The 25373-nt window shown below is 36.9% G+C and overlaps 2 protein-coding genes across 2 annotated transcripts; both read left to right on the top strand.

The window, feature by feature from the left end:
* The first annotated feature begins 4648 nt into the window (after positions 1 to 4648).
* On the top strand, positions 4649 to 6417 carry LOC114729258 (uncharacterized). The gene is made up of 2 exons (XM_028916273.1): positions 4649 to 5675; positions 5993 to 6417. Exons 1-2 carry the CDS (start codon positions 4649 to 4651, stop codon positions 6025 to 6027), a joined length of 1062 nt encoding a protein of 353 aa, XP_028772106.1. The 3' UTR covers positions 6028 to 6417.
* Positions 6418 to 20482: 14065 nt separating this feature from the next.
* On the top strand, positions 20483 to 24366 carry LOC114729992 (disease resistance protein TAO1-like). Its single transcript, XM_028917043.1, has 5 exons — positions 20483 to 21077; positions 21200 to 21303; positions 21949 to 23011; positions 23413 to 23688; positions 23811 to 24366. The coding sequence occupies exons 1-5, from the start codon at positions 20748 to 20750 to the stop codon at positions 24264 to 24266; spliced, it is 2229 nt and encodes a 742-aa protein (XP_028772876.1). The 5' UTR covers positions 20483 to 20747; the 3' UTR covers positions 24267 to 24366.
* Positions 24367 to 25373: the final 1007 nt, after the last annotated feature.

Genomic DNA, 25373 nt, shown 5'->3' with positions numbered 1-25373 from the left:
TTCCACCGGCGATAGCAAATCCGACCAAGAATCAAACCAGAAAAGAAAGAAAAAATTGTAATCACCAACCTATAACAGATCAACCGAATCGAAGGCAGCTAGAGATAGATCCCACCGTGTATCAGACTCGCAAGACAAGATCGACGCACAGCTCGGACGCACAGCTCGAAACCACAGGCAGACGGCGGCGACCTCGGTTGTAGACGGTGGGACCAGCTCGGACTTGCAAGGAAGAAGCACCTCCAGCTGACCACGGACACCTCACACCCACGACTCGAAGCGCACGACGGTGCTCACGGCGACCAGAGAGGGACCTTCAGCTCACAGCGGCAAGAGAGAATGGGAGAGGAAAAAAGGAACAGGCACGAAAATGGGAGAGGAAAAAGACGAGTTGTGTGAGACGGAGACCCGGAAATGAAAATGGGAGAGGAAAAAGACAACTGAGCATCTGACACCCTTTTTTTTTTCCCCGCGAGAAGCTCTTCTGGGCTAAGCAATAAGCTCCTTTCTTGAGCTTATGAGAATCGAGCGTTTCATCAGGGGCTTTTTCCATAAGCCCAATCACGTATAAGTGAAACCAAACAGGCCTCAGTTGCAATCTAGCTTATTTTATAATTTAAGCTCACTTTAAGCTCATAAAAAGTGATTCCAAACAGGCACAAAAGTAGACTCCAGGATACTTAGCATCTCCATTATATGCATATATGATGATGTTCATGTATAAAACCACTGTCATACCCTATGCTACTGCTCCTTGAAACTTCCTTGTCATAACTCTGACATAATTAAATAGCCGATTTGACTTGTTCAATTCATGGATAAACTATTTGGTTCCTTTGAGGGATAGTTCAGTTCAATACTGAGAGAAAGGGAACAAATTCAGTATTCTGAAGCAAAGGACATTGAATGCAGACAAGGACATTGAATGCTCCTACCCAAACATAAAGCCGCTGGATGCAAATATACAAGTACAATAGATGGAAATGTTAATAACTTATAAATATTGAAAATATCTAGAATAGATGAGAATCTATTGACTCTGATGTGAGATACAAAGATTAACTTCTCTTGTATTGAAGTTGGGGGTGAAGGCACACCCTTGATGAATATTAAGATATAATTTACCATGACATCATTTAAAAATATTTATGTTGCATTGAACATTATTAGTCACATATTCTAACCCATTTTCTTTATCTTCTACACTACAGATATGTTCCTTGTTGATAATTTTTCACTGTTCACATTCAAGAAATCATACATTATTACTCGTATATGTAATATTCGTTTATACAAGAGAAGTTAGTGAACTACAAATATTCTTGTGAACTTAATCAGTCCAACATAAGAATATCCATCAAAGCATTTAATCATATCAACCTAATCTATAAAGTAACTAAACTGACACACTTTAAATGTAAGCACTTTTCAATTAAATGTAAGCCCTTTTCTTGAAAAGTATCCAGCACCCTGCCCAATGCAAATTAATATATGATTTGTCTGTTTGTGTATCACGTACCCTATACATAAAAGGAGCTTCAGCGTACAGCCAAAGCATGTGACCTTATCGAATTAAATTTGAATACACATTAGATTAAGCAGCAATTTTGAAGTTGCAAATTCTTTAATTTCCATACAAGTCAAATTGACATTTCCCCCCTGAATATAAAGAAACAAGGAGAAAAATGTCAAAGCTCCACATAATGACAAAATCACAAGAACTCATTTACACTAAGAACAAACAAATTCGAGACAAACCACAAACAGATTGAAGAAAAGCTTTGGTAGTAAGCTAGTGAAACCGTTAAATCCGTTTTTAAATCGTCTTAAAAAAAAATAAGACCATAATAATTCATCTTCAACCCAGCTGAATGACATAGTCCAGAAACCAAGAAAAGAAAAATCTGAATCAAATAATAAAGTGGAAGAACATAAATTCTCCACTTGCGTTTTCTTAAGGAATGAAATTCATTTACCACTTAAAAAAATATACAAGGGAGAGGATTTTATAGCTCATCAATAAAAGCTAAGGAAAATGACAGATAAAGAAGCTCCAAAATGTGAAATGCCAATTTGGAAAGCTAAGGAAATGTAATTACCCATAGGGAAGTCCTTTCCAAATTGGAATTTTGAAATTCAGTGAAATGACAAAAATGCTCTTTGTTCTTTTTTTTTTTAAAAAAAAAAACCCAGCTCCTCACCGGTGGCCAGCGACCACTGCCGGCGACCGCCGACCGCCTCTGGCCACCGGCGCCGGCCATCGGTGTGGTGGCTGCCGGTGAAGTATTTTTGTGACAAGATTTTTTTTTTTGAATGGGATAATATTGGTTCAAAGTGACGAGAGTGAGATTTGATCCCACAACCCCTTGGCCACTTGGACCAACAAAAGGGAAGATGACCATTGGGCTATCAAAGATTTCTTAACTTTATAATACAAGCAAAAATATATGTTAACTCTTTTACTGTGACTCCAGCTCGTGACAACAATTTATCTGAGGATGACAAGTCTTAATTGAGAAATAACAAGTCTAAATTTGATATTAACAAAGCAATTTTTCCTTATACATAACAAATAGCAGCATGTGCATTAATTAAAAATGATCATAATTTATTTAAAAATGACACGTCTTTACTATAAAATGACAAGTTTAAAATTGATATTGACAAGACAACTTTTCCTTATACATAACAAGAAATAGCATCTACGTTAATTAAAAATGACCATAATTTATTTGAAAATAACATGTCTTTACTGGAAAATGATAAGTCTAAATTTGATATTAACAAGGCAACTTTTCCTTATACATAACAAGAAATACCGAATAAATTGTTATTTTTCAACAAAGACGTGTCATTTTTAAATAAATTATGATAATTTTTAATTAATGCACATGCTGCTATTTGTTATGTATAAGGAAAAGTTGCTTTGTTAATATCAAATTTAGACTTGTTATTTCTCAATTAAGACTTGTCATCCTCAGATAAATTGTTGTCACGAGTTGGAATCACAGTAAAAGAGTTAACTTATATTTTTGTTTGCATTATAAGGTTAAGAAATCTTTGATGGCCCAATAGCCATCTTTTTGTTAGTCCAAGTGGCTAAGGGGTTGTGGGATCAAATCCCACCCCCGCCACTTTGAACCAATATTATCCTATTCCCAAAAAAAAAAAAAATCTTGTCACAAAAATCCTTCATTGACAGCCACCACACTGGTGGCCGGTGCCGGTGGCCAGAGGCGGTCGGCGGCCGCCGGAGGCCAGTCGCTGGCAGTGGTCGCCAGTCGCCGGCCACCGTTGAAGGGCTGGGTTTTTTTTTTTTTAAAAAAAAAGAATAAAGGGCATTTTTGTCATTTTACTGAATTTCAAAATTCCAATTTGGGAAGGACTTCCCTATGGATAATTACATTTTCTTAACTTCCCAAATTGACATTTCACATTTTGTAGCTTCTTTATCTATCATTTTCCCTCAAATCTATGAGATTATCAGATGCAGAAGCGGACGAATAGATACCGACACGCAGGGTGAGATAGACCTGCATCCATCACCTCTCATATTGTTGTTCATCCTTTCATCCTGTTCATCCTTATTTCTTCGTTCTTTCTAATCTGAAAACTCAAATGAAGAAAGCAAGCCCTTGAAAGACATTAATATATGTCCTTTTCAGAACTTGCGTGAGAAGAAAATTTTGGAGAAGATAAAAAATCAAACAATGAAGCAAGCATAACCGTTTGAAGATCACTATGCTTTAGAAAATAGCCAAAGGAAGGCGGGAGAGAACAGAGAGGAGGCCACAGAAAGTCAGAAAGACAGAATCGAAGAGGAGAAGAGGAAGCAACAGAAAGTCAGAAAGACAGAAACGATGAGGGGAAGAGGAAGCATTGACATATCAGAAGAAGAAAGGGGGAAAAAACAAAAGATAATAACTCAAATCGTGAAGGAAGCCTAACCAGATGTCTTTCCCACCGTGCTCCAGAAACTTCATAACACCGGCGCATCGAACCTTCATTCCATTCCTGTTGATGACAAATCCGAAGAGCTAGATTTCCTGCACCCAAACAAATCCCTATTTCAGCGATAAATCCAAACAATATGAAGAACCATGTTAAGAGAAGTCATTTTTTCCTTGTATTATTAGTGTTTCATAGTCTGATTAATTAGGAGTCTTTCCTTCTGCTACTGGGCCTTGGCCCAAGACGTGTATATAAATAGGTGTTTAAACACCACTAATTGTATCATCGTCTTTCATGGTCCTCTGGGCCTCACAGCAATAATAGCAATGCATTATTCAGCAAATAGATAACTTTTCATGGTATCTAGAAGCCAGGTCGTATGGGTCACACAAGCCCATTCCTCTTTCGTTTAGCCCTTGCTGTTCACAGAGAAGGTACGCTGAAACGATTCTGCACTAATAGCAGAACGCAGAAATGATTCTGAACTGCTAGAAGGACACGCCCTAGTAGAATCGTGTATGACCGATTAGAAAAGTGCTGTCCGTCGGTGTTCCTTCATTACCCATTGTTGTTCGTCTGACCACCGTTGCAAGATTGCTCAAGATTACTCCGATCAACAGTCTTGACCGGAATTTTATTCTCAAATAGTTAAAATCCCTCTCAATTTGTCTTCAATTTTCCAAGATCAACTAAAGCCATGGGAAAAGACGCAGATAACCCAATTACTCCTTCTTCCATCGATTTCTCCCATCCCTTGTATCTCCATCCATCTGATACGCAAGCCGTTACATTGGTGTCGCAAGTGTTACGCGGTTCAGAGAATTATGAGGTGTGGAGCCGATCTATGCGTCTCGCACTTTTTGCCAGAAACAAACTGGGGCTCATTGATGGAACCTGTTTGCGTGAGAACCAGGATGAGAAACTTCGTGGGTTGTGGGATCGTTGTAATGCGATCGTTCTTTCTTGGCTTGTCAATTCGGTTGATAGACAACTTGCCACTGGGATTGTTTTTTCTTCGAGTGCACGTTCGGTATGGTTAGACCTGAAGGAACGATTTCACAAAGCCGATGGGGTAAGAATATTCTCCATTCATAAGGCTATTACTTCGTTAAAACAAGGTGCATTAAGTATCCCTGAGTATTTTACAAAGCTACGGGACTTATGGGACGAGTATGATTCCCTGGCACCTCTTCCAACCTGTCAGTGTCCCACCACACAAGAGTATGCCAAATTAGTGCAGCAACAGAGGCTTCTGCAATTTCTTTCTGGATTGAATGATAATTACCATCACGCCAAGACTCAAATACTGTTACAATCTCCACTTCCCACTGTAAATCAAGCGTATTCCTTAATCTGCCAAGATGAATCCCACCAACTAATTTCCTATTCCACTCCTGCTCATCCAACTGAGGGTGCTACCATGGTTGCACGAGGAGGACGCCAAGGAAGGGGAAGAGGACGAGGCAGGTCGCAGGAGGAGTGTTCTCACTGTCATCGTAAAGGACATAAAAGGGAAAATTGCTATCATCTGGTCGGTTTCCCTCCAAGTTTTCGTAGACAACAAGCCCAAGTCTCCACTGCTGATCACACAATAAATACCTCCTCATCACCTGCTCAAACACCTATTACTCAACAGCAGTATGATCAAATTCTCAAGCTTCTTCAAAAGGAAAAGGATGACATAGCAGTAACCACAACTGAATGCATCGAGGAAACTATTTCAGGTGCTGTTCTTGCCCTTCCTCGGTCCTTTTGTAATTCACATTGGATATTAGATTCAGGCGCTACGTGTCGTGTAGTAAATAGCACTGAAATGTTTGACACTGTAGAAGAATATAAAGGACCAATTAGGCTAATTAAAGTCCCTAATGGCAATAAAATGCTTATCACTCACGTAGGTACAGTTAAGATACTTGACAATATCATTTTAAAGGATGTTTATTATGCACCTGGCTGCTGTTATAATTTAGTTTCAGTATCCAAGTTAACTGCCAGTCAGGAATTTGTAGTTTCCTTTTATTCTCACTACTGTACCTTGCAGGACATCTCTCTTGGCAAAACAAGGAAGATTGGTAGGCTCCTTAGTGGACTCTATATCATTGAAAGGATAACACAAACTGATACAGTAATGAATTTTACCACTCAGAACCTTTGGCATCTTAGATTGGGGCATGCCCCTTTAGATAAGCTTAGACATTTAGACTTGATAAGAAAGGAAGTCCCTGTAATCACCAATGACAAATGTGTAATTTGTGCTCGGGCTAAGCAACCTCGATTGCCATTTTCTTCTAGCTTCTCTAAAACTTCTTGCTGTTTTGATCTGATTCATGTGGATGTCTGGGGGCCTTATAAAGAGCCCACCTATAAAGGTCATAGGTATTTTCTTACGATTGTTGATGATTTTTCCAGATGTACTTGGACATTCCTTATGATTAATAAAAGTGAATCTGTTCATCATTTGAAAAATTTTCTTGCTTATGTTGATACTCAATTTTCTGCTGTAATAAAGAAGCTGAGATCTGACAATGGTTTGGAATTTATTAATTCTGAGTTGAAACTACACCTAACTGCTAAAGGGATCATTCATGAAACCACTTGCCCTTATACACCTCAACAAAATGGGGTGGTAGAGCGTAAGCATAGGCATCTTTTGAATGTGGCTAGGAGTTTGCTTTTTCAATCTGGTGTACCTTTAAAATTTTGGGGGGAAGCCATTAAAACTGCTACTTATCTTATTAATAGAACACCCTCAACTATATTAGGATATAAGACACCCTTTGAGATGCTTTTTGGCCACCAACCAGATCTTCTTTCATTAAAGATTTTTGGCTGCCTAGCTTTTGCCACTAACTTGCAACCCCAAGATAAATTTCAAAACAGATCAGATCCTTGTGTCTTTCTTGGGTATCCAGGGTCTCAGAAGGGGTATTTGCTATACAATATTCAGACTCATAATATCATTATCAGTAGGCATGTGACCTTTGAAGAAACTAAATTCCCTTTTAAGGATGCTGTAAGTATCAATCAAGGGGGAGATAACCATTTCATGATTGATCCTTTTAGACACAAACAACACATATATGAACCTGACCACTTACCCCCAATAACAATTGGGCAGCATAATACAAATACAGAGCAGGTTTCACCAGAAACAAATGGGAATGAATTTCCATCTGAAAATATGGAAAATATGGGTAGACCTACTCGTGCAAGGAAGCCTCCAACATGGATGAAAGATTATGCCTATACTACTGACACTTCTTTCAGATCTTTAGTAGGTTATGCCTGTGTTATTGAGCAACCTGATTCAGATATCAAAGGTAAAACAAAGGTAAAATACCCTATGCAGTCTTCTTTGTCTTACTCACATGTATCACTTGATTATAAACATGTTCTTTCCAGTATTGACAGCATTGTTGAGCCTTATAGTTATGAAGAAGCAATTAAGGACCAACGATGGATTGAAGCTATGAAAGCAGAAATAAAAGCCCTACAGGACAATGGCACTTGGGAACTTGTGGATTTACCAAAGGGTAAGAGACCCATAGGATGTAAATGGGTCTATAAGGTGAAATATAATGCTGATGGTAATATAGATAGATTTAAAGCTAGACTAGTAGCAAAAGGGTATAGTCAACAAGAAGGAATTGACTATTTTGAAACTTTCTCACCTGTTATAAAAATGGTCACAGTAAGGATAGTTCTTAACCTTGCAGTGATGAATGAATGGGACCTATTTCAAATGGATGTTCACAACGCCTTCCTTCAAGGGGACTTGAAGGAGGAAGTGTACATGAGCATCCCACAAGGATTTGGCAACGTTGAGTTGAATAAAGTGTGCAAGTTGACCAAATCCTTGTATGGTCTCAAACAAGCATCAAGGCAATGGAATGCTAAGCTCACTGAGGCTCTTTTAGAAGGGGGTTTTAGACAGTGCATGTATGATTATTCTCTTTTCATTAGGCAAACTGAATCTGAAACTACCTTGATATTGGTTTATGTTGATGACTTGGTGATAACAGGGAATACACCTGAGAAAATTAATGAAGTCAAAAGGTTCTTGCATAACAAATTTAAAATTAAAGACTTGGGACAGCTTAGGTATTTCTTAGGAATTGAGGTAGCTAGATCAAAACAGGGCCTAATACTTAACCAGCGAAAGTATACATTAGATATATTGTCTGACATGGGTTTGACTGCAGCAAAGCCTCTTACTGTTCCAATGGAGAGAAACACAAGATTAAGTGGTAATCCAAAGAATGAGAAGGATGATCCCTTGCTACCTGAACCAACTTCTTACCGACGATTGATAGGTAAGTTGTCATATCTTACAGTCACTAGGCCTGACATAAGTTTTGCTGTGCAGGGATTAAGCCAATTTATGAATGGGCCGAGAAGATCTCATATGAATGCAGCCATGAGGGTGATGAGATATCTAAAAGGAACTCTAGGGCTTGGAATTATGCTCACTGCATCAAAGAAATGTCAATTAGAATGTTATGTGGACTCTGATTGGGGAACTTGTCCAGACACAAGAAGGTCTGTCACAGGGTATGTTGTAAAGTTTGGAGGATCACCAGTGTCTTGGAAATCAAAGAAACAAAATACTGTTTCTAAATCCTCAGCTGAAGCAGAGTATAGGGCCCTAGGAAGTGCTGTTTCTGAAGTGGTTTGGATCACTAGGTTGCTAAAAGATCTGAATGTAAATAATTTAGAGCCTGTACAAGTATTTTGTGATAGCAAGTCAGCTATTCACATTGCAAGCAATCCAGTTTTCCATGAAAGGACTAAGCACATTGAAATTGATTGTCATTTTGTGAGAGAAAAATTGCAGCAGGGAGTCATAAGTCTTCAACATGTCAGAAGTGTAAACCAGCAAGCAGATATATTTACAAAAGGACTGGGAAGAGAGGATCATCGAAGGATTATGAGCAAGTTAGGGACCATGAACTTGTATGCCCCCAAACTTGAGGGGGAGTGTTAAGAGAAGTCATTTTTTCCTTGTATTATTAGTGTTTCATAGTCTGATTAATTAGGAGTCTTTCCTTCTGCTACTGGGCCTTGGCCCAAGACGTGTATATAAATAGGTGTTTAAACACCACCAATTGTATCATCGTCTTTCATGGTCCTCTGGGCCTCACAGCAATAATAGCAATGCATTATTCAGCAAATAGATAACTTTTCAAACCATATGGATACAAATCGTTGAGGCCCTTTACAGCTCCCGCATCGGCGAAGATGAAGGCGATTGTGAAGCAATATCCGATGAAGAAATGTGAGAGAGAGTGAGGCGCAAAGGACATTTGATGAATTGCGAATGGAGGGAGGCCGCGAGAGGTACAGGGAGGGCACTCAAATTTTGAAATCTCCAGGCCAATGAGGTGCTCGGAGAAGAAGAAAAGAAGGAAAAATAGAAAGAGAGGGAAGTGCCCCAGGGAAAGCGGTAAAAGAAAGAGCAAATTATAAAAAAAAAAGACTTTGAAATTATAAAAACACAGATAAGACAATTTCATTTTAGATTTTGACAACTTTATAACATATTATAATTATGAAAACACTTTATATTATTATTGTTAAAACTCAAAGTGAAGTTGTCAAGAGTCTCTATCTATGTTTTTATAATTCTAAGATTTTTTTTACAATTTTCCCCGAAAGAAAAGGAGCATGACAGAGGAGAGAAATGAAGATCACTTTTTAAAGGATAAATAGATAAATTTATGAATCATAAAACGTAAAACTTAACTTAATTATTTATAATAAATAAATATTATTTTTTAAAAAATATTTTTATTAATTATTATAATAAAAATTATTTTAAAATATATATATATAAGAAATAAAATAAAATATCATAATAAAAAAAAATATGTTCGGTGTCATGAACATTTTAAAACGGACACTTTGTTTACCGGTTAGTTTTTTTATTGTGGATCCCACCAAATGCATAGGTGTCCGCTTCTCTCGCTCAACTCTCTCCTAATTCCTTTCTTCGCTTCCCTCTCCCTTCCCTCACATCTTCTGACTCTCTCTCCCCCTCTCAACTCCCACCCTTCCCCGGCAACACTCTCTCTCTCTACCCCACTGCTCCTCCAAGCTCTGCGATTTTCTAACCCAGGAAGAAGAGGACGTCCTTTGACGCAGCTATGGAGGTCACCACATTGAATCGAACGTTCAACGACGCAGATTTCCCTGTTTGGGAAAAGATTGGTGCTGTCGTCAGCCACAGCTATGGCATCGGTAAGCTTCTCAGCCAAACTTAAAAGTATTCATTAAAGTTGTTTGCTTTAGAAATGAATCAACGAAAGCCTCTTTTTTTTTGTTTTTGTTTTGTTTTTTTTGTTTTGCTCTAATAGTTAGTATTTGAGTTGGTCGAATTGATTTTATGTGTGATGTTGTTTTCAAGGATATATATAGGGCCATGGCTGTTGCAGGGTGTTTTATCCTTGTTTTACTAGTAATTGTATCTCCATGTGTTGTGGGTGCGATGTGGTATACTGGGGACATTTGCAGGAAAAAAAGGAACCATTGGTTTTCTTACCATGTAGGAAAATGGGCCAGTCCACCCTTGGTGGATTGGACCCAACCCAGTATCATTTTGGGGTTTTGGTGCAAATTATAAAACTCATGGGTCTTTAACTGTAATTTTCACCCTTTCATATATTTTGCCAAAAACGGAAACAGTTAAAACGAAGAAGACGGTTTTATTTGAACAAACGTGAGGGGAGTTACATAACTGTTTTCTCTTTGGAGACTGATCCAATGGGATCAGTTTGCAGCAGTAGTTTTGCATTTTGCGTTTTTCCTCCTCCATCAGACTTCACCCTCGTCTCTCCAAATTCTCTCTCGAGTGCATTTGCTGTGTCTATCAGATCCGACTCCGTTACCGTGATCGGACCTCCGCGTGGCAACCTGATTACATTGCAGACTCCAGGTATGCCCGAAAACCTTCATTGGTATCAGAGCATGTGATATTTTCTGTAGATTCTGTGGCCTGCGTTTTCATATCAGTATTTTTTCTGATTGTTTGGTCTGAGTAACTAGTGATTTGCTTCAATAATTATGCAAATCCTCCATTTTACTTCCAATATGATAGTTTTTATGTCTTATTTATGTTTAGACATATTGGGTCGCTTCTCTGCCTCTGTGAAATCGTTTTATACAGTATATTTTTTGGCCGTACGCTTGTCGTTTTGGGTTGCTTAAAATCAAGTTTTTAGGCTTCAAAATTTATCCCATTGGAAGAGCTCAAAAAACGAAGAAAATGATATAAAGTACACTAAAAAGGGACACCGGACGGCGGAGAAGAAGAGACGAGAGAAAGGAGGAGAGACGGGAATCGGGTCTGGACCCGACCCAGTTGCAGAAGCGGGTCAAGACGACCGGCTGGAGGTTGAAGGTGACCTCCGGGCCAAAATGGTGTCGTTTTGGCCCCTGCTTAAAAAAAAAAAAGGGCATGTACTGGGATGGACGTAGGATCCAGCCCAGACAAAAAAAAAAAAGGGAAGGGGTGTATTGGGCTGGAGGCAGGATCCAGCCCAAACAAAAAAAAAAAAAAAAAAAATTTGAAGGGAACAGGTTGGGCCGAAATGGACCCAAACCCAACCGGTCCAAATACTTTTTTTTTTTTTAAAAAAGGGCTGTTGAAAAAAAAAGAATTTAAAAAAAATTTTTTTTGACTAAGCAGCGCCACGTGGCGCGTTCTGCCACGTGGCACCCCACCTTGGCACGTGGGGACCACCACCTAACAGGTCGTGGCGCGTGGAGGCCGCCGGTTCGGCGCGTGTAGCCTGCGGTGAGCTGTATGGAGGCGCGTGTAGTACATGTGCCGACTAAGCGAGTGAGAAAAAAAATTTTCTTCAATTTTTCTTCAATTTTTCCTTCTAGGGGCACGTGTAGGCGCGTGTGAAAGGTCCGTTTGAGATGCAGTTTGTCTCTAAAAATCCCTAAAATCAAGATCTTTATTTTGATATATAATTTGATAATTTTGGAGATAATTAAGGATCTATTTGTGAGTATTTTCAGTGTATAATCTGGTATTTTTCATGCGGAAATAAATTCCAGAATATTCAAAATAATTTAAATTATTTTGTTCTAGGTGAAAATGAAGCAAGAGGCTTCTAGTAGCACTGAAAATATCCAAGATGGTTCATTGGAATACTTATACATGGATAATGCAGTTCCAGAATATGAACCAGAGGATGAGGTTCCTCAAGAAATCTTAGAGGAGTTAATGGATTCTGGACCTGAGTCAGAATCTTTATTTCCCATTGAACCCCTCCGTACCGAACCTCATTTGGTTTGTAATGATTCGCTAAATCTTCCCAATAAAACCGAAGTAGAGGAAGGCGAAGAGGTGGATCAACCATGTACCCCTGCTTTAGCTATGAGAATAGCTGAAAGTGATGCAGCTAAATTGACAAACATAAAAGGCATCAATGGTGTGCTCGCTAGCTACGTCCATTACATGACCGATAAGAAGAATACAGAATTCTACCTTAGAGTCATAATGGAGTACATGAGAGCAATAAGAGTTAGAGGCGGACCTAAAGGCAAACCCATAAGAAAGTCTTACTGGATTTGGGCCATAGAGCTTGTGTCCTCCTTTATGAACAAAACGCGTAAACTTAGAAGCCTAAGAAAAGCAATGCTTGATTACATTTATGTTCATATCAAATGATGTAATATTTGTATTCGCCATGAATTTGTGATTTCATGCATTGTAAACAGACTAAGTATGTTATTTCATTTAATGAAATTACTTGAATTATTGTTGTATGATTATTTATGAATATCATATGTATGCCTTTTATAAGTGGGAGCTTTTAGAAGATGAGACTTCTAAAGGTTACAATCTTTGAAGTGCTTATATAAAATCCTTGATAGGACATGATGATTATTGCTAGTATCTGTGTGATGGGAGGTACAAATGTATTCTCTTAATCATAGATCTTGTAATTTTATTATTTACTGATCGAGGATAATATAGGCACATTACATTGTATACTTCATTGTGCTATATAACTAAAATGTTCTTTGGTTCGGTTCTCTTCAAAGAGAACATAGATTAATGTGGGATAGATTTGTCACAGAACTAAGAATGGCAACCAAGAACATAATTGCTGAATTGAACAAGGGAGAAAAGCTTAACGGGGACAACTGGGACATCTGGCACCGAAAGGTCTAGTATATCCTAGAGGAACAGGATGCGATAGAGCCTCTCACCACTGCTATGGTTGAACCTGAAGCCGGCAACACAAACCAGCACAGGAGAGACCAAGAGGCATATCTAACCTGGAAAAAGAAGAATAGCATAGCAAGAATCACGCTTTTGAGCTCCATGGCTGATGACCTGATGTGTGAGTTTGAGTCGCACAAAACTGCACAGGCCATGTGGATAGCATTGAAAGATAAGTTTGGCGGAGTCTCTACGACCAAGCTTAGAAGGTTGACAATTAAATTTGATACCTATAAGCTCAAGCCAAACAATCCTATAAAGCAACATCTGAGAGAGATGGCCAATATGATCCGGGAACTGAAGGAAGCTGGACATAATCTGTCTGATGAGCAGCAAGTGCAGGCTGTCATCAGGTCGCTCCCTGCAAGTTGGGAGCACATGAAAGTCAACCTAACCCACAATGAAAACATCATCACTTTTAACGATGTAGCTAAGCATCTGGAGCTGGAAGATGAACGTCTAGAGGCTTACAAGAGCTTTGGACAGACTTATTTAACTGAGGATGCTGGTACTTCCCAATCTAAGCCCAATTTCAAAAAGGGCAAGAAGCCCCAAAAGAAAGGGAAGAAGGGCGGTCCTTAATTTAAAAAGGGCAAGAAACAATTTAAGAAGAAGGGAAAGAAAGGCGGGAAGAAGAAGCTAGACCTGAAGAAGGTCAAATGCTTCACCTGCCAACAAATGGGCCATTTCGCACGCGACTGTTCTAAACAGGCTGAAAGCGAAAAGGTATTAGTGAATTATGTGAATTCACATGTTTCATATGTTTCTAGTACTGTTTTTCTAACAGAACCTGTTTCTTCTTCTTGGATTATAGACTCAGGCTCCACAGACCACGTAAGCAGGGATCGGGGATCCTTCGTGGAATACCGTCGGTTGCCGTATCAAAGCAAGTGGCCTTATGTTGGGAACAATGCGAGAATCGAGGTTCGAGGCATTGGCACCTGCAAGCTTGCTTTGCGTGGTGGAAAGACCTTGATACTCCATGATGTGCTTCATGCTACCGACATCTGACGGAATTTAATTTCTGTTATTTGCTTAGTAGACTTTGGGTTTAATGTTTATTTTTATGATAAAGTTGCAGACATTTCCTTTAACTCTGAATTTTATGGTTCAGCATTCAGATTCCAGAAATTTTTTGTTATGGATCTTGCTTTTGGTTTTAACGCTCATGATTGTTTTGCTATTTCTTCAAGCAATCCTGATATGAATATCTGGCATGCTAGAGTAGGACATATTAATCAAAATAGAATGATTAAACTAGCAAAAGAAGGAATGTTGGGCACAATCCCTAACATGGAAATGTCCTTATGTGAAAATTGTCTAGCTGGTAAGGCAACTAGAAAACCTTTCGGTAAGAGAACAAGAAATGAAAATCCATTACAATTAATCCATTCTAATATCTGTGGTCCAATGAGTGTGAGGGCGAGACACGGAGCTTGGTATTTTATTACCTTTATTGACGATTTTTCACGATATGGTCATGTCTATTTTATCTCACATAAGTCTGAAGCACTTGAGTGCTTTAGACGATACATAAATGAGGTAGAGAATCAAATGGATAGTAAAATTAAAGCATTACGTACTGATCGAGGTCGTCAATATTTATCTGATCAATTTAAATAGCTCTGTGAGGAAAAAGGGATAATTAGACAACTGACTATCCCTGGCACTCCACAACAGAATGGAGTGGCTGAGAGGAGGAATAGAACTCTTCTAGACATGGTTAGGTCTATGATGGCTCAAGCAAACCTACCAATTTCTTATTGGGGTGATGCTTTGTTAACGGCTACCTTCATACTTAACCGTGTACCCTCAAAATCAGTCGCTTCCACACCCTACGAGTTATGGACAAAACGCAAACCAGATCTAAGCATCTTGAGACCCTGGGGGTCAGCGGCGTATATCCATGATGCTTCTCATAAGCATGGGAAGTTGGGTCCGGAGGAAAGAAATGTATCTTCATAAGGTACTCTGAACAATCAAAGGGATACGTTTTCATAGGTGAAAACGAAGATGGAACCGTGACTGAAATGGAATCAAGAGATGCCACATTTATTGAGACTGAATTTCCTAATAGAGGAGATGTTGACCGTACTGTTTCTCTTTATGAGACACAGGAACAAGTCAGTGTAGAACAAATTGACAGACCAGAATCGTCTAGGTGTGTCAATCTGAGTGGGAGCCAAGAAAGGTCAACACCAAGACCTGAACAAAGAAAGAAAGATAAGCAAATAGCTCCCGTCAGAAGGAGTAACAGGGAAAGTGTCCCCAAAAGACGCTTTCAAATAGAAGGCGAATCTCTCTTAGTTACTCTAGAAGGGGATGATGATCCCCGTTCTGTACGAGAAGCCTTGTCAGGTCCTGCAAAAGATGAATGGATGAAAGCTATGGAAGAAGAAATAGACTCAATGAAAAAGAACCAAGTTTGGGTGTTAGTTGATCTTCCAAAAGGGCGTAAAGCCATTGGGAACAAGTGGCTCAAAATTAAAAGAAAAGTGGATGGATCAATTGACAAATACAAGGCTCAATTAGTGGCAAAGGGGTACACACAACAGGAAGGAATAGATTATGAAGATACATTCTCACCTGTTGTGCGTTTCAATTCTATTAGACTTATTCTGGCAATAGTAAACAGTTTAGATTTAGAATTACATCAAATGAATGTAAAAACCGCATTTCTGAATGGTGATCTGGATGAAGAAATCTATATGGAACAACCATTAGGTTTCATTGAAAAAGGAAAAGAAAATAAAGTTTGTAAACTCAAAAGGTCCATTTATGGATTGAAACAGTCATCCAGACAGTGGTATTTGAGGTTTCACAAAGCAATAACCTCATATGACTTCCAAATGATAGAGGAAGACCACTGCGTTACATTAAGCGGTTTGAGGGTAATTTTGTCATATTATCCTTATATGTAGACGATATACTATTAGCCGGAAATAGTCTAGATTCGGTGGTGGCTATTAAAGAATGGCTTTCGTCGAATTTTGAAATGAAAGACATGGGTGAAGCAGAGTATATACTTGGAGTTAAGATCCAAAGAAATCGTTCAAAACGAATCCTCTCTCTTTCACAAGAGAATTATATCAACAAGATTCTTGAGCGATTTAACATGAAAGACTGCAATCCCATGAGTACACCCGTTGCCACTGGAGTGGCTTTGAGTTCTGACATGTGTCCCAAAACCGAATCTGATAAAAAGAAGATGGAAAGAGTTCCATATGCCAGTGCTGTTGGTAGTCTGATGTACGCAATGATGTGTACAAGACTAGACATCTGTTATGCAGTGGGACTGGTGAGCAGATTCCAGTCTAACCCCGGTGAAAAGCATTAGAAAGCAGTGAAGAGGATCTTGAGATACTTAAAGGGCACTTCCAATTATGCACTGTGCTACGAAGGAGGTGACCTGCGTCTTGTTGGGTACTCCGATGCTGATGTAGGCGGAGATGAAGAAGAACGAAGGTCAACTTCAGGTTATACCTTCTTGCTCAACAATGGTGCCATATGTTGGAGTAGCAAGAAGCAAACGTGCATTGCCTTACATTCAATGGAAGCTGAGTTTGTGACATGCACTGTAGCAGTGCAAGAGGCTTTATGGCTGAAGAGATTTATAGAACACCTTGGATTTGGAAATGAGAGTACCAATCCGGTGATGGTATACTGTGACAATACTGCAGCCATAGCCTATACTAAAGATCCTAAGTATCACAGCAAAACCAAGCACATTGACATCAAGTATAATTTTGTTAGAGATTACATAGCACAAAAGATTGTTACTGTACAATACATTTCAACCAAATGTATGGTAGCAGATCCTCTGACAAAGCCAATAGGCGAAAGAGTTTTTAAAGAACATGTATAAGCCCTTGGCATACGTAAAGTGTAATATGAATGCTTCATTAATGAAATTGTATTTCGTTATCACTTTATGTGTCTGTCCGAAAGTATACAATGTCTAGTATGTCGTACAGGTTAAAAATGTTTGCTCTCTCACACGGGCAACCGCCTTTGACACTCAGGTGGAGTGAACAAAGATGAGACATTTGTGTTCACCAGTAAAGCAGCAATGAATGCTGATATGGTAGAGAAGAAACACAAACTTTATGTCGCCTTGACTAAAGTGTAGCAAGTCAAGATGAGATTCACGTTGATAAAGCTGGATCGAAGTTTGGAATCCCACTTCCATAATACCTGTAGCCAGACAACAAACTCTTCAACGTCGACGTCATAACAATGAGCAGAGTTGAAGAATTTGGGTTTAGATACTGAGTGTGTCTGGACCTAAGTCTGTACGGTGTTAATAATAAATCTAAATCGACATACGCTCTTATAGTAAAAGAGTAACACCGTAGCATGTGTTTCATACCACATGTGCTGAGAGAACCGCAAAAGGGAAGCAAGTGAAAGATCCCTGCTTCATTGCTGTGTGAGTCCCAGGGAGGAATTATCCTCCTATTGGTGTCCTTTGACTTTGACAATATCATGAAGATATGTTTCAGTGACTGCTACTTTGGCATATGTCCTATGGTCATGATTGATGCGATCTAAGGTAGTATGCTAAGAAAGCGACTGATTCATTTCAAAGTGATATTTGGGTGAAAGGAAGATTGACTGTGATATACACACCTATGCTAGTGTCTGTGACATGTCCCTTATGACATTTTGTGGTCATAAGTGTGGATACTAGACATACGAGAAAGGTAATCTGAGTCAACCATTGACTCGAGAGGGATTAGATTTAACGTGAAAAAGTGTATATAAGTAAATCTGGGACATCTGAGGCATAATTTTAAAATTCAAGCTACACAAAGGAGAGGGTGACTTGTGCTGATCCTTTAAAAGGGATTTCTAGTATAGGGACCCAAGCGAAGACGTCATGCCCACGCGGTCACGGCAAAGCACTAAGTATGAAATTGAGGGAAGGTGAAGAGACTAGACCCGCGACATCTAATCCACCAAGTGTGAGTGGGAGATGTAGGAAAATGGGCTAGTCCACCCTTGGTGGATTGGACCCAAGCCCAGTATCATTTGGGGTCTTGGTGCAAATTATAAAACTCATGGGTCTTTAACTGTAATTTTTGCCCTTTCATATATTTTGCCAAAAGCGGGAATAGTTAAAACGAAGCAGACGGTTTTTATTTGAACAAATGTGAGGGGAGTTACATAACTGATCCAATGGGATCAGTTTGCAGCAGTGCATTTTGCGTTTTTCCTTCTCCATCAGACTTCACCCTCCGTCTCTCCAAACTCTCTCTCCGGTGCATTTGTTGTGTCTATCAGATCCGACTCCATCACCGTGATCGGACCTCCGCGTGGCAACCTGATTACATTGTAGACTCCAGGTATGCCCAAAAACCTTCATACCTCATTACACGCTTAATTATAGGATGAAATCACAGTGGAAAGGCTCTATCTGGCCGTCCTCCAACTCCACAATGAGTGATCCGTACAGGCCCAGGGAAGGAGAGTTGACGGGGAGAGAGAGGGAGAGTCCACGGAGATGAGAGAGATTAAGGATAAAAGGAGAAGGGAGAAGAGAGAGAGAGAGAGAAAGGAAAGAGGAAAGAGTTGACACTTGTGCGTTTGGTGGGACCCACAAAAAAAAAAACTGACGGACGTTTGAAACACTTAACTGAAGTGACATTTTTGCCTTGATTTAAAATGCTAATATATATTTTTACCCCTAACATTTTATTGCGATGCTTGTTATCTTTTTAATATTATAATAGATAAACTTATTCTTTTATCTTTTTTAAATACTTTTTTTTGCTACAATATTTTTCAAATATTATCTGCCAGTAGAGCCGGGAAAACGGGTCGAGCCCTTCGGGCCGGCTCGTTTAAGCCCTGAAATTATGAGGGTCGGGTTTGATATTTTTCTCTTAAAATGAGAAATAAGCCCTGGAGGGCTGGTCCTGGAGGGCCGAGGGCTTAAAAGGGCCGGCCCTGGAGGGCCGCGGGCCGGCCCTTTTAAGCCCTTTTATAATTTTTTTTATTTTTTAAATTTTTTATATAATATTAATGTTATTAATTTTTTATATTGTTAATAATATTTCAAATATTTAGTTATTATTATCATTTTAAAATTAAATTTAGTTTTAGACAATAATTTATCCAATTAAATTTTTAAAAAATGGGTTAATTTGGACTTTAATAATGATTTGATTTATATTATATGCGTTGATATTTTTAAACTATATATATATATTTGATAATAGAATATTTTTATACTTATATAACTTGTGATTCTATAATTTGAATTAGAAATTCATGAGTTTCAACAACAATGTTTCTCACATTAAAATAAAATAATAGTTAGATTGCAAAATTTAAAAATAAAATTCTTATAAAGAAGAAAAACTTGATATTTTTGTTACGAAAGAAAAGCATAGTTATGAAGAAAAGTAATTAATTATAGTGATGATGGAGTTTCAAAAGATTAATGATAGTGTTTATTTATTGCACATTTGCATTATAGATAAAACTTTTAGATGTTGTTATATTGTTAATGAATGCTTTAGATGTTCTTAGATGTTGATGAATATTTATATATAATAATATTTTATATTTATAACTTAATTTTATTCATATTTATGTCTTTTATTAATAATTTCATTGGTTTATTTTTATAAAAAAAATATGAGAAATATAAAAATAGTTTTTTTTTCTTAAACGGGTCAAAAGCTCACGGGCCGGCCCTGGCCTTGTAGCTTAAGGGCTGGGCCTAGCAAATTGGGGTATTTTTAAAATTTCAGCCCTAGAAAGCCGGTCCTTTTAAGCCCGCTAGCCCTGAAGGGCCGGTCCTGATTCCCGACTCTATCTGCCAGGACAATATGAACCAAACACAAAGGCCAATACACATAATCAATGCTACATGACTTGATAGCAGCCCGAGAAATATGTTTATTTGTTTAATAATCAGCTTACGGAGTAAATAGTCAGGAGCCAAACGCAAGCTGTTTAAGGCATCGGCTCACAGCACAAGTTATTGGTTTTTTACTGACTAAGGGAAAAGAATAATAAAATATTTTAAAAATTATTAAATGACAAAACAAAAATTATTATAAAAATATGTTCTCATTTATTTTTTTTAAGTATAGTCAATTATTATTAAATTATAATAAATAAGATTAATTTTAAATTTTAAATTTGTAAAAAAATGTATACTTTTTTGAATTTTTTTGAAGAATAAATTAGAAAAGAAAGATAATAAAAATTTCTGAAAATTATTAAATAACAAATCAGACATTAATAAAAAAAATATGTTGCCATTTGTTTTTATTTTTAGTAAAAGTTTATGTAGTTTTTTCTTTTTTGTTGCTGTGAAGTTAACGACAAATTAAGCTATCAAATCACGTCACTTATTTGATGTAAAGTTCTATTTTTTCTAACAAGATATATGAATATTAAATAGGAACTTAAGTTTCACCACATGTTTGGGAAAAATATCTGTCCATGGTTGGTGCTCGAGGACCAAAGAAATTAAAGTCATTCTGAGAAACCGAAACAATAAATATAAACTTGGAGTCGAACTCTAAAGCAAATCTGATTCATTTCCATGGCGGACGGGAGGCCGACCAATATTTATCTAAGCCACAGAGACGATGACTACAACGTTTATGAATTCACTGATAAGCTTTGTGCTGCTTTTGAAGCTGAAGGTTTAACAACCTTTGAGCAATATCAGGATCTTGAAATAGACGATTCACTTCTAGATGATCTTCTGAAACCAATTCATGAATCGTGGGTCTATATTTTTATCTTCTCCAAAAACGATGCTACTTCAAAAGGTCACTTAATGGAACTCCAAGAAATTACTTGGCGCATTCATCGGCCACGCGGTGTTATATTCATCTTCTACGATCTTGATCTAATCCAGGAAAAGCAGGTAAAATTCTGAAACACTTTTTGTTATGCTCCTCAAGAATCTGGACTGTTCAAATAAAAATTAGACGGGTTTAGTCAAATGTTATTGTTTCTGCAAACAACTCTAATGCCAAAAGAAACCAGGTTCTGGATGAATTCTATGACAAGGTCGCCAGTCAGTTCAGCAAATTCACAAGTGGGACGCCAGATGATCTTCTTGAGATGTACAGTATCATGATCCAACCACGGTACAATTCTCTTACTAACTAATCCTATGTCTCGTTCTTAATATAAGAGGTATATAAATAATTCGTGGATATTAAGAAAATTAATTAAACTTCTTTGTAATAATAAATGTGTCTTGGTTTCCTAAACTATCATATTTAATCATATATTCCTTTGGTTCTTGATAAGGAGCTAATTATTGAGTTAATCTTAATTCTAAATATAAGACATATTTTTTATATTTATTAATTTTTTTAAATTATCCTTATAAATACTCTATCAGCTATAACTAAATAGGAGAGGAAGAGAACGTATTAAGAAAAATGATTATGGTGTTTTAGAAAAAATATATCATATTTCTTAGAATTAACTTACCTATCTAACCTTCTTAATCTAATCAAATTAGTCAAAATTAAATTAAGGACCGGAGGAGTGTATTGGAACTAACCCTTGATTGAAAACCTCTTTAACATGTACAATCAATAGGGATACTTCGGGTAAAAATTATAAATTTGGGAGGAAAAATGGATTAAGGCCTCATGTTTAAAATCAAAGTGAACCCTTTATCTGGCTTCTATGTTTAGGACAGGATTAGAAGTAGTAGTTTAATTTTCTGAAAGTCAACCGATAGATCATATTAGTTGTTTTCAATTTTGTTCTTTATTCAGCCGAATTTCAAAAGCCATCAATGAAATCGTTAGCAAGGTCATGATAGCTCTGCGTCAACTAGAGTATGTTGTTGAGCTAGTTGGGATGCAATCTCGTGTAGCTGAAGTTGAAAAGCTTTTGAATTTAAGTTCAGTTGATGAACAACTTCGCGTAGTAGGCATTTGCGGTATGGGCGGAATAGGCAAGTCAACTCTTGCTCAAGTTTTGTATAGATCAATCTCTCGCCATTTTGACGCTTATTGTTTCATAGAGAATATAAGTGAACTTTTGCATGATGATCTTCCCCTAATGGAAATTCTTTATCAAAACTTTGAGATTAAAGATCCAGAAACTTGGACTCGAAACCAACGGAGATTTCTCGTTGTTCTTGATGGTGTTGATCATGAACAAAATCTTGATGCACTGAATCTGCTTCTGAAATCTGAACGCTTTGATAAAGGAAGTAGAATCATCATTACAACTAGAAATGAACGAGTCCTTGAGAAGTGTGAAGTGGAACATGTTTATAGACCTAAAATACTGAGTGAGGATGAAGCTCTTAAATTCTTCTGTATAAAAGCCTTTGGACGATATTCTGCAGAGAGTGGATATGAAGAGATGACAAAGAGTGTACTGGAATATGCAAATGGACTTCCATTGGCAATTATAAAACTGGGCACATTCTTACGCCAGAAAAGTGTTGGAGAATGGAGAAGTGCCTTGGCTCAACTAAAAAGGGTTCCTGATCGTGACATAGTGGAGGTGCTCAAAAGAAGTTTTGATGAACTTGATGATAAGAGCAAGGAAATCTTTTTGGACATCTCATGTTTTTTCATTGGAAAAAAGATGGATCGTGTGAAGGAAATTTTAGATACTTGTGGCTTTCCTGCGGAGAATGGAATGAAAATTTTGATTGAGAAATCACTCATGAACATTTTAGATCACAAAATAGAGATGCATAATATGTTGCAAGAAATGGGACAACATATTGTTCGGAGAGGATTCCCTTATGAGCCCAAAAAATGGAATAGGTTGTGGCATATAGACGATATTGATTACGTCATGCAACAAAATGAAGGCACAGTAAGTCGTTAATAACTCTTTTCTTTTACTAAAATAGTCTGTGTGTATAAAACCAGGTTAATACCATTTTTAGTGCTTAAAAATTTGACTTCATTTTGGTTTCAAACCCTGATATTCTAAACTAGGGGTTTTGATTTCTGAAATTTGATTTTATTTTGATTTTGGTTCCTAAAATTTGAAATAAGTGGTTTTGGTCTCTGAAATTTGATTCCATTTCAATCTGGCCTGAGATTTTTGGTCCTTAAAACAAGAACCAAAACCAAAACCAAAATGAATTCAAATTTAAGGGACTAAAATAAAATGAGGGCAAATTTTAGGGACTAAAAATGATATTAACCCTATATATATAATACACAAAATTGAAGTGATCTGTCTAACTTGTCTTATTTATTTATTCCTAGGCTATGAAAAGATTTGAAGCTATATCCCTGGATTTGGAAGACACCAGAAGAGTTACATTAAGAGTTGAAGCTTTATCACAAATGAGCAATCTTAGATTACTCATATTCCGTAATGTCAACTTTTATGGAACTCTCAATTCTCTTTCTAATGAACTACGATATGTTTCGTGGCATCAATATCCTTTCACTAGTTTGCCATCGACTTTCGAGCCTTATGCACTAGTGGAATTGATCATGACCGATAGCAACATCAAAGAATTATGGCAAGGCCAAAAGGTAAAACTATAGTTTGTAGATTTATTTTACTTGTTATGATACATTTTAGAGTACTAGTATAAATATCTCTTGCTCTATAGCTACATTTTATGTAGAACATAATGACTCTGGCTCATTTACAGGTGCTTCCTAAGTTGAAAACTATGATTCTTAGTGGCTCCAAAAATTTGATGAAGATGCCAGATTTTGGAGGGGTTCCAAATCTTGAAAGATTAGAGCTGGAAGGATGTACTGGATTGTTGCAATTACATGCATCTATTGCTAGAATTCCAAAGCTCAAATTCTTAAATCTGAGAAACTGCATTAATTTGGTTAGTATTCCGAATGTGTTATTTGGTCAAGGCTGTTTGGAAATTCTGAACCTTGCTGGCTGTTCAAAGTTTGCTTCTTGTTTGAGATTTTGCCCTTTGAAGAGCTCCATAGAAGTGAGACTACTCAGCATTTGGTACCATCAATTCTTAGAAAGAATGTTGTACTTTTTTCTTTTTGTTTTGCCCCAACATAAAAATTATCATCTGCTTGTTTTTTGCTGTCTTTTTTACTTGTTCTGTAGGGTAAAAATAAAAGGTGTGTCCTGAGATATAGTTTTGCTAGTTATGTGCTTTAAACTCAATTATTCCACTTTTATTATATGTGAATGTATGCGCATCATCTCTAACTAATTAATGGTGGGTGTAAGAAATTATGTAGATGAAAACTGAACCATTTATTTTCAAAATTCTTAACGCAGAATTAACTTAAAACTTAATTTATCTTACTATTTTATTGAAAGCAATAGATTAAAGAAAATGGAAAAATTTACATGGTGATTTAAGTATTTAAAATATAATTATAGGGTTGCGCATGTGTATGTTTTTACAGTACGGAAAATTATAACTTAATGTTTCTTTAGTGTAATAATGCTAATACTTTTTATGAATTATGATGGTTAATAGAATTTTCTTAATTAGTCATTATCTAAAGCTTTACAGAATTGAGGTTTGAATTGAAAATTAAAAAAAAAAAGATTTTATATCCTAAAAATTGTTCATAACAATTAACTTTTGTTAAAAGGTAAAAAGAAATAGATTGACTTAAAAAGAATCATATATAGGCTGAATATATAATCCATAAGTATTATCAGGAAAAAAAAAACTATAAGTATTATTTTTAGCAAAATATTCATCATGAAAGGTGATTTTGACACGTTCGTAAAGTTTATTGGTCTTATAAATAACGCGTGGAAGGGATCTATTGTTTTATATGTTACCTCTCCAGTCCGTATAATCTAATTATTGAATTAATCTTAATTTTAGATGTAAGATCTATTTCTTATATTTATTAATTTTTTTAATTACTCTTATTAATACTCTCAACCATGATCAATTAGAAGAGGGATGGAGGATTTTAAGGAAAATTATTATGATATTTTAAAAAAATATATATCATATTTCTTATAATTAATTTAATTAACTTACCTGACTTTTCTAATCTAATCAAATTAGTTAAATAAATCTTATATTAATTACCAGAGGAATGTTTAAATTAAGTTATCTTGGAAACCTTTTTTTCCACAAATCTTACGTGTTTCATGAGGTCAATATTTTGGATTAATTAATTAACTTCTTCCACAAAGTCTTTGATTGCTTGAGTGATACTGACAATCAGTGAGAATATTAAGAATTGCTAATATTGTTATTATGAAT

Source organism: Neltuma alba, unplaced genomic scaffold, assembly GCF_004799145.2.
Source record: "Neltuma alba isolate B1F8T4 unplaced genomic scaffold, ASM479914v2 tig00000377_pilon, whole genome shotgun sequence".
Classification (NCBI taxonomy): domain Eukaryota; kingdom Viridiplantae; phylum Streptophyta; class Magnoliopsida; order Fabales; family Fabaceae; genus Neltuma; species Neltuma alba.
This window is presented reverse-complemented; position numbering and strand designations above follow the sequence as displayed.

Bases quoted from the DNA above. Each gene is read 5' to 3' on its own strand.
- LOC114729258 (XM_028916273.1), top strand. From the start codon at position 4,649: ATGGGAAAAGACGCAGATAACCCAATTACTCCTTCTTCCATCGATTTC. The intron at 5,676-5,992 runs GTGCTGTTCTTG...TGTACCTTGCAG, and splicing joins CATCGAGGAAACTATTTCAG to GACATCTCTCTTGGCAAAAC.
- LOC114729992 (XM_028917043.1), top strand. From the start codon at position 20,748: ATGGCGGACGGGAGGCCGACCAATATTTATCTAAGCCACAGAGACGAT. The intron at 21,304-21,948 runs GTACAATTCTCT...TTCTTTATTCAG, and splicing joins AGTATCATGATCCAACCACG to CCGAATTTCAAAAGCCATCA. The intron at 23,689-23,810 runs GTAAAACTATAG...GCTCATTTACAG, and splicing joins AATTATGGCAAGGCCAAAAG to GTGCTTCCTAAGTTGAAAAC.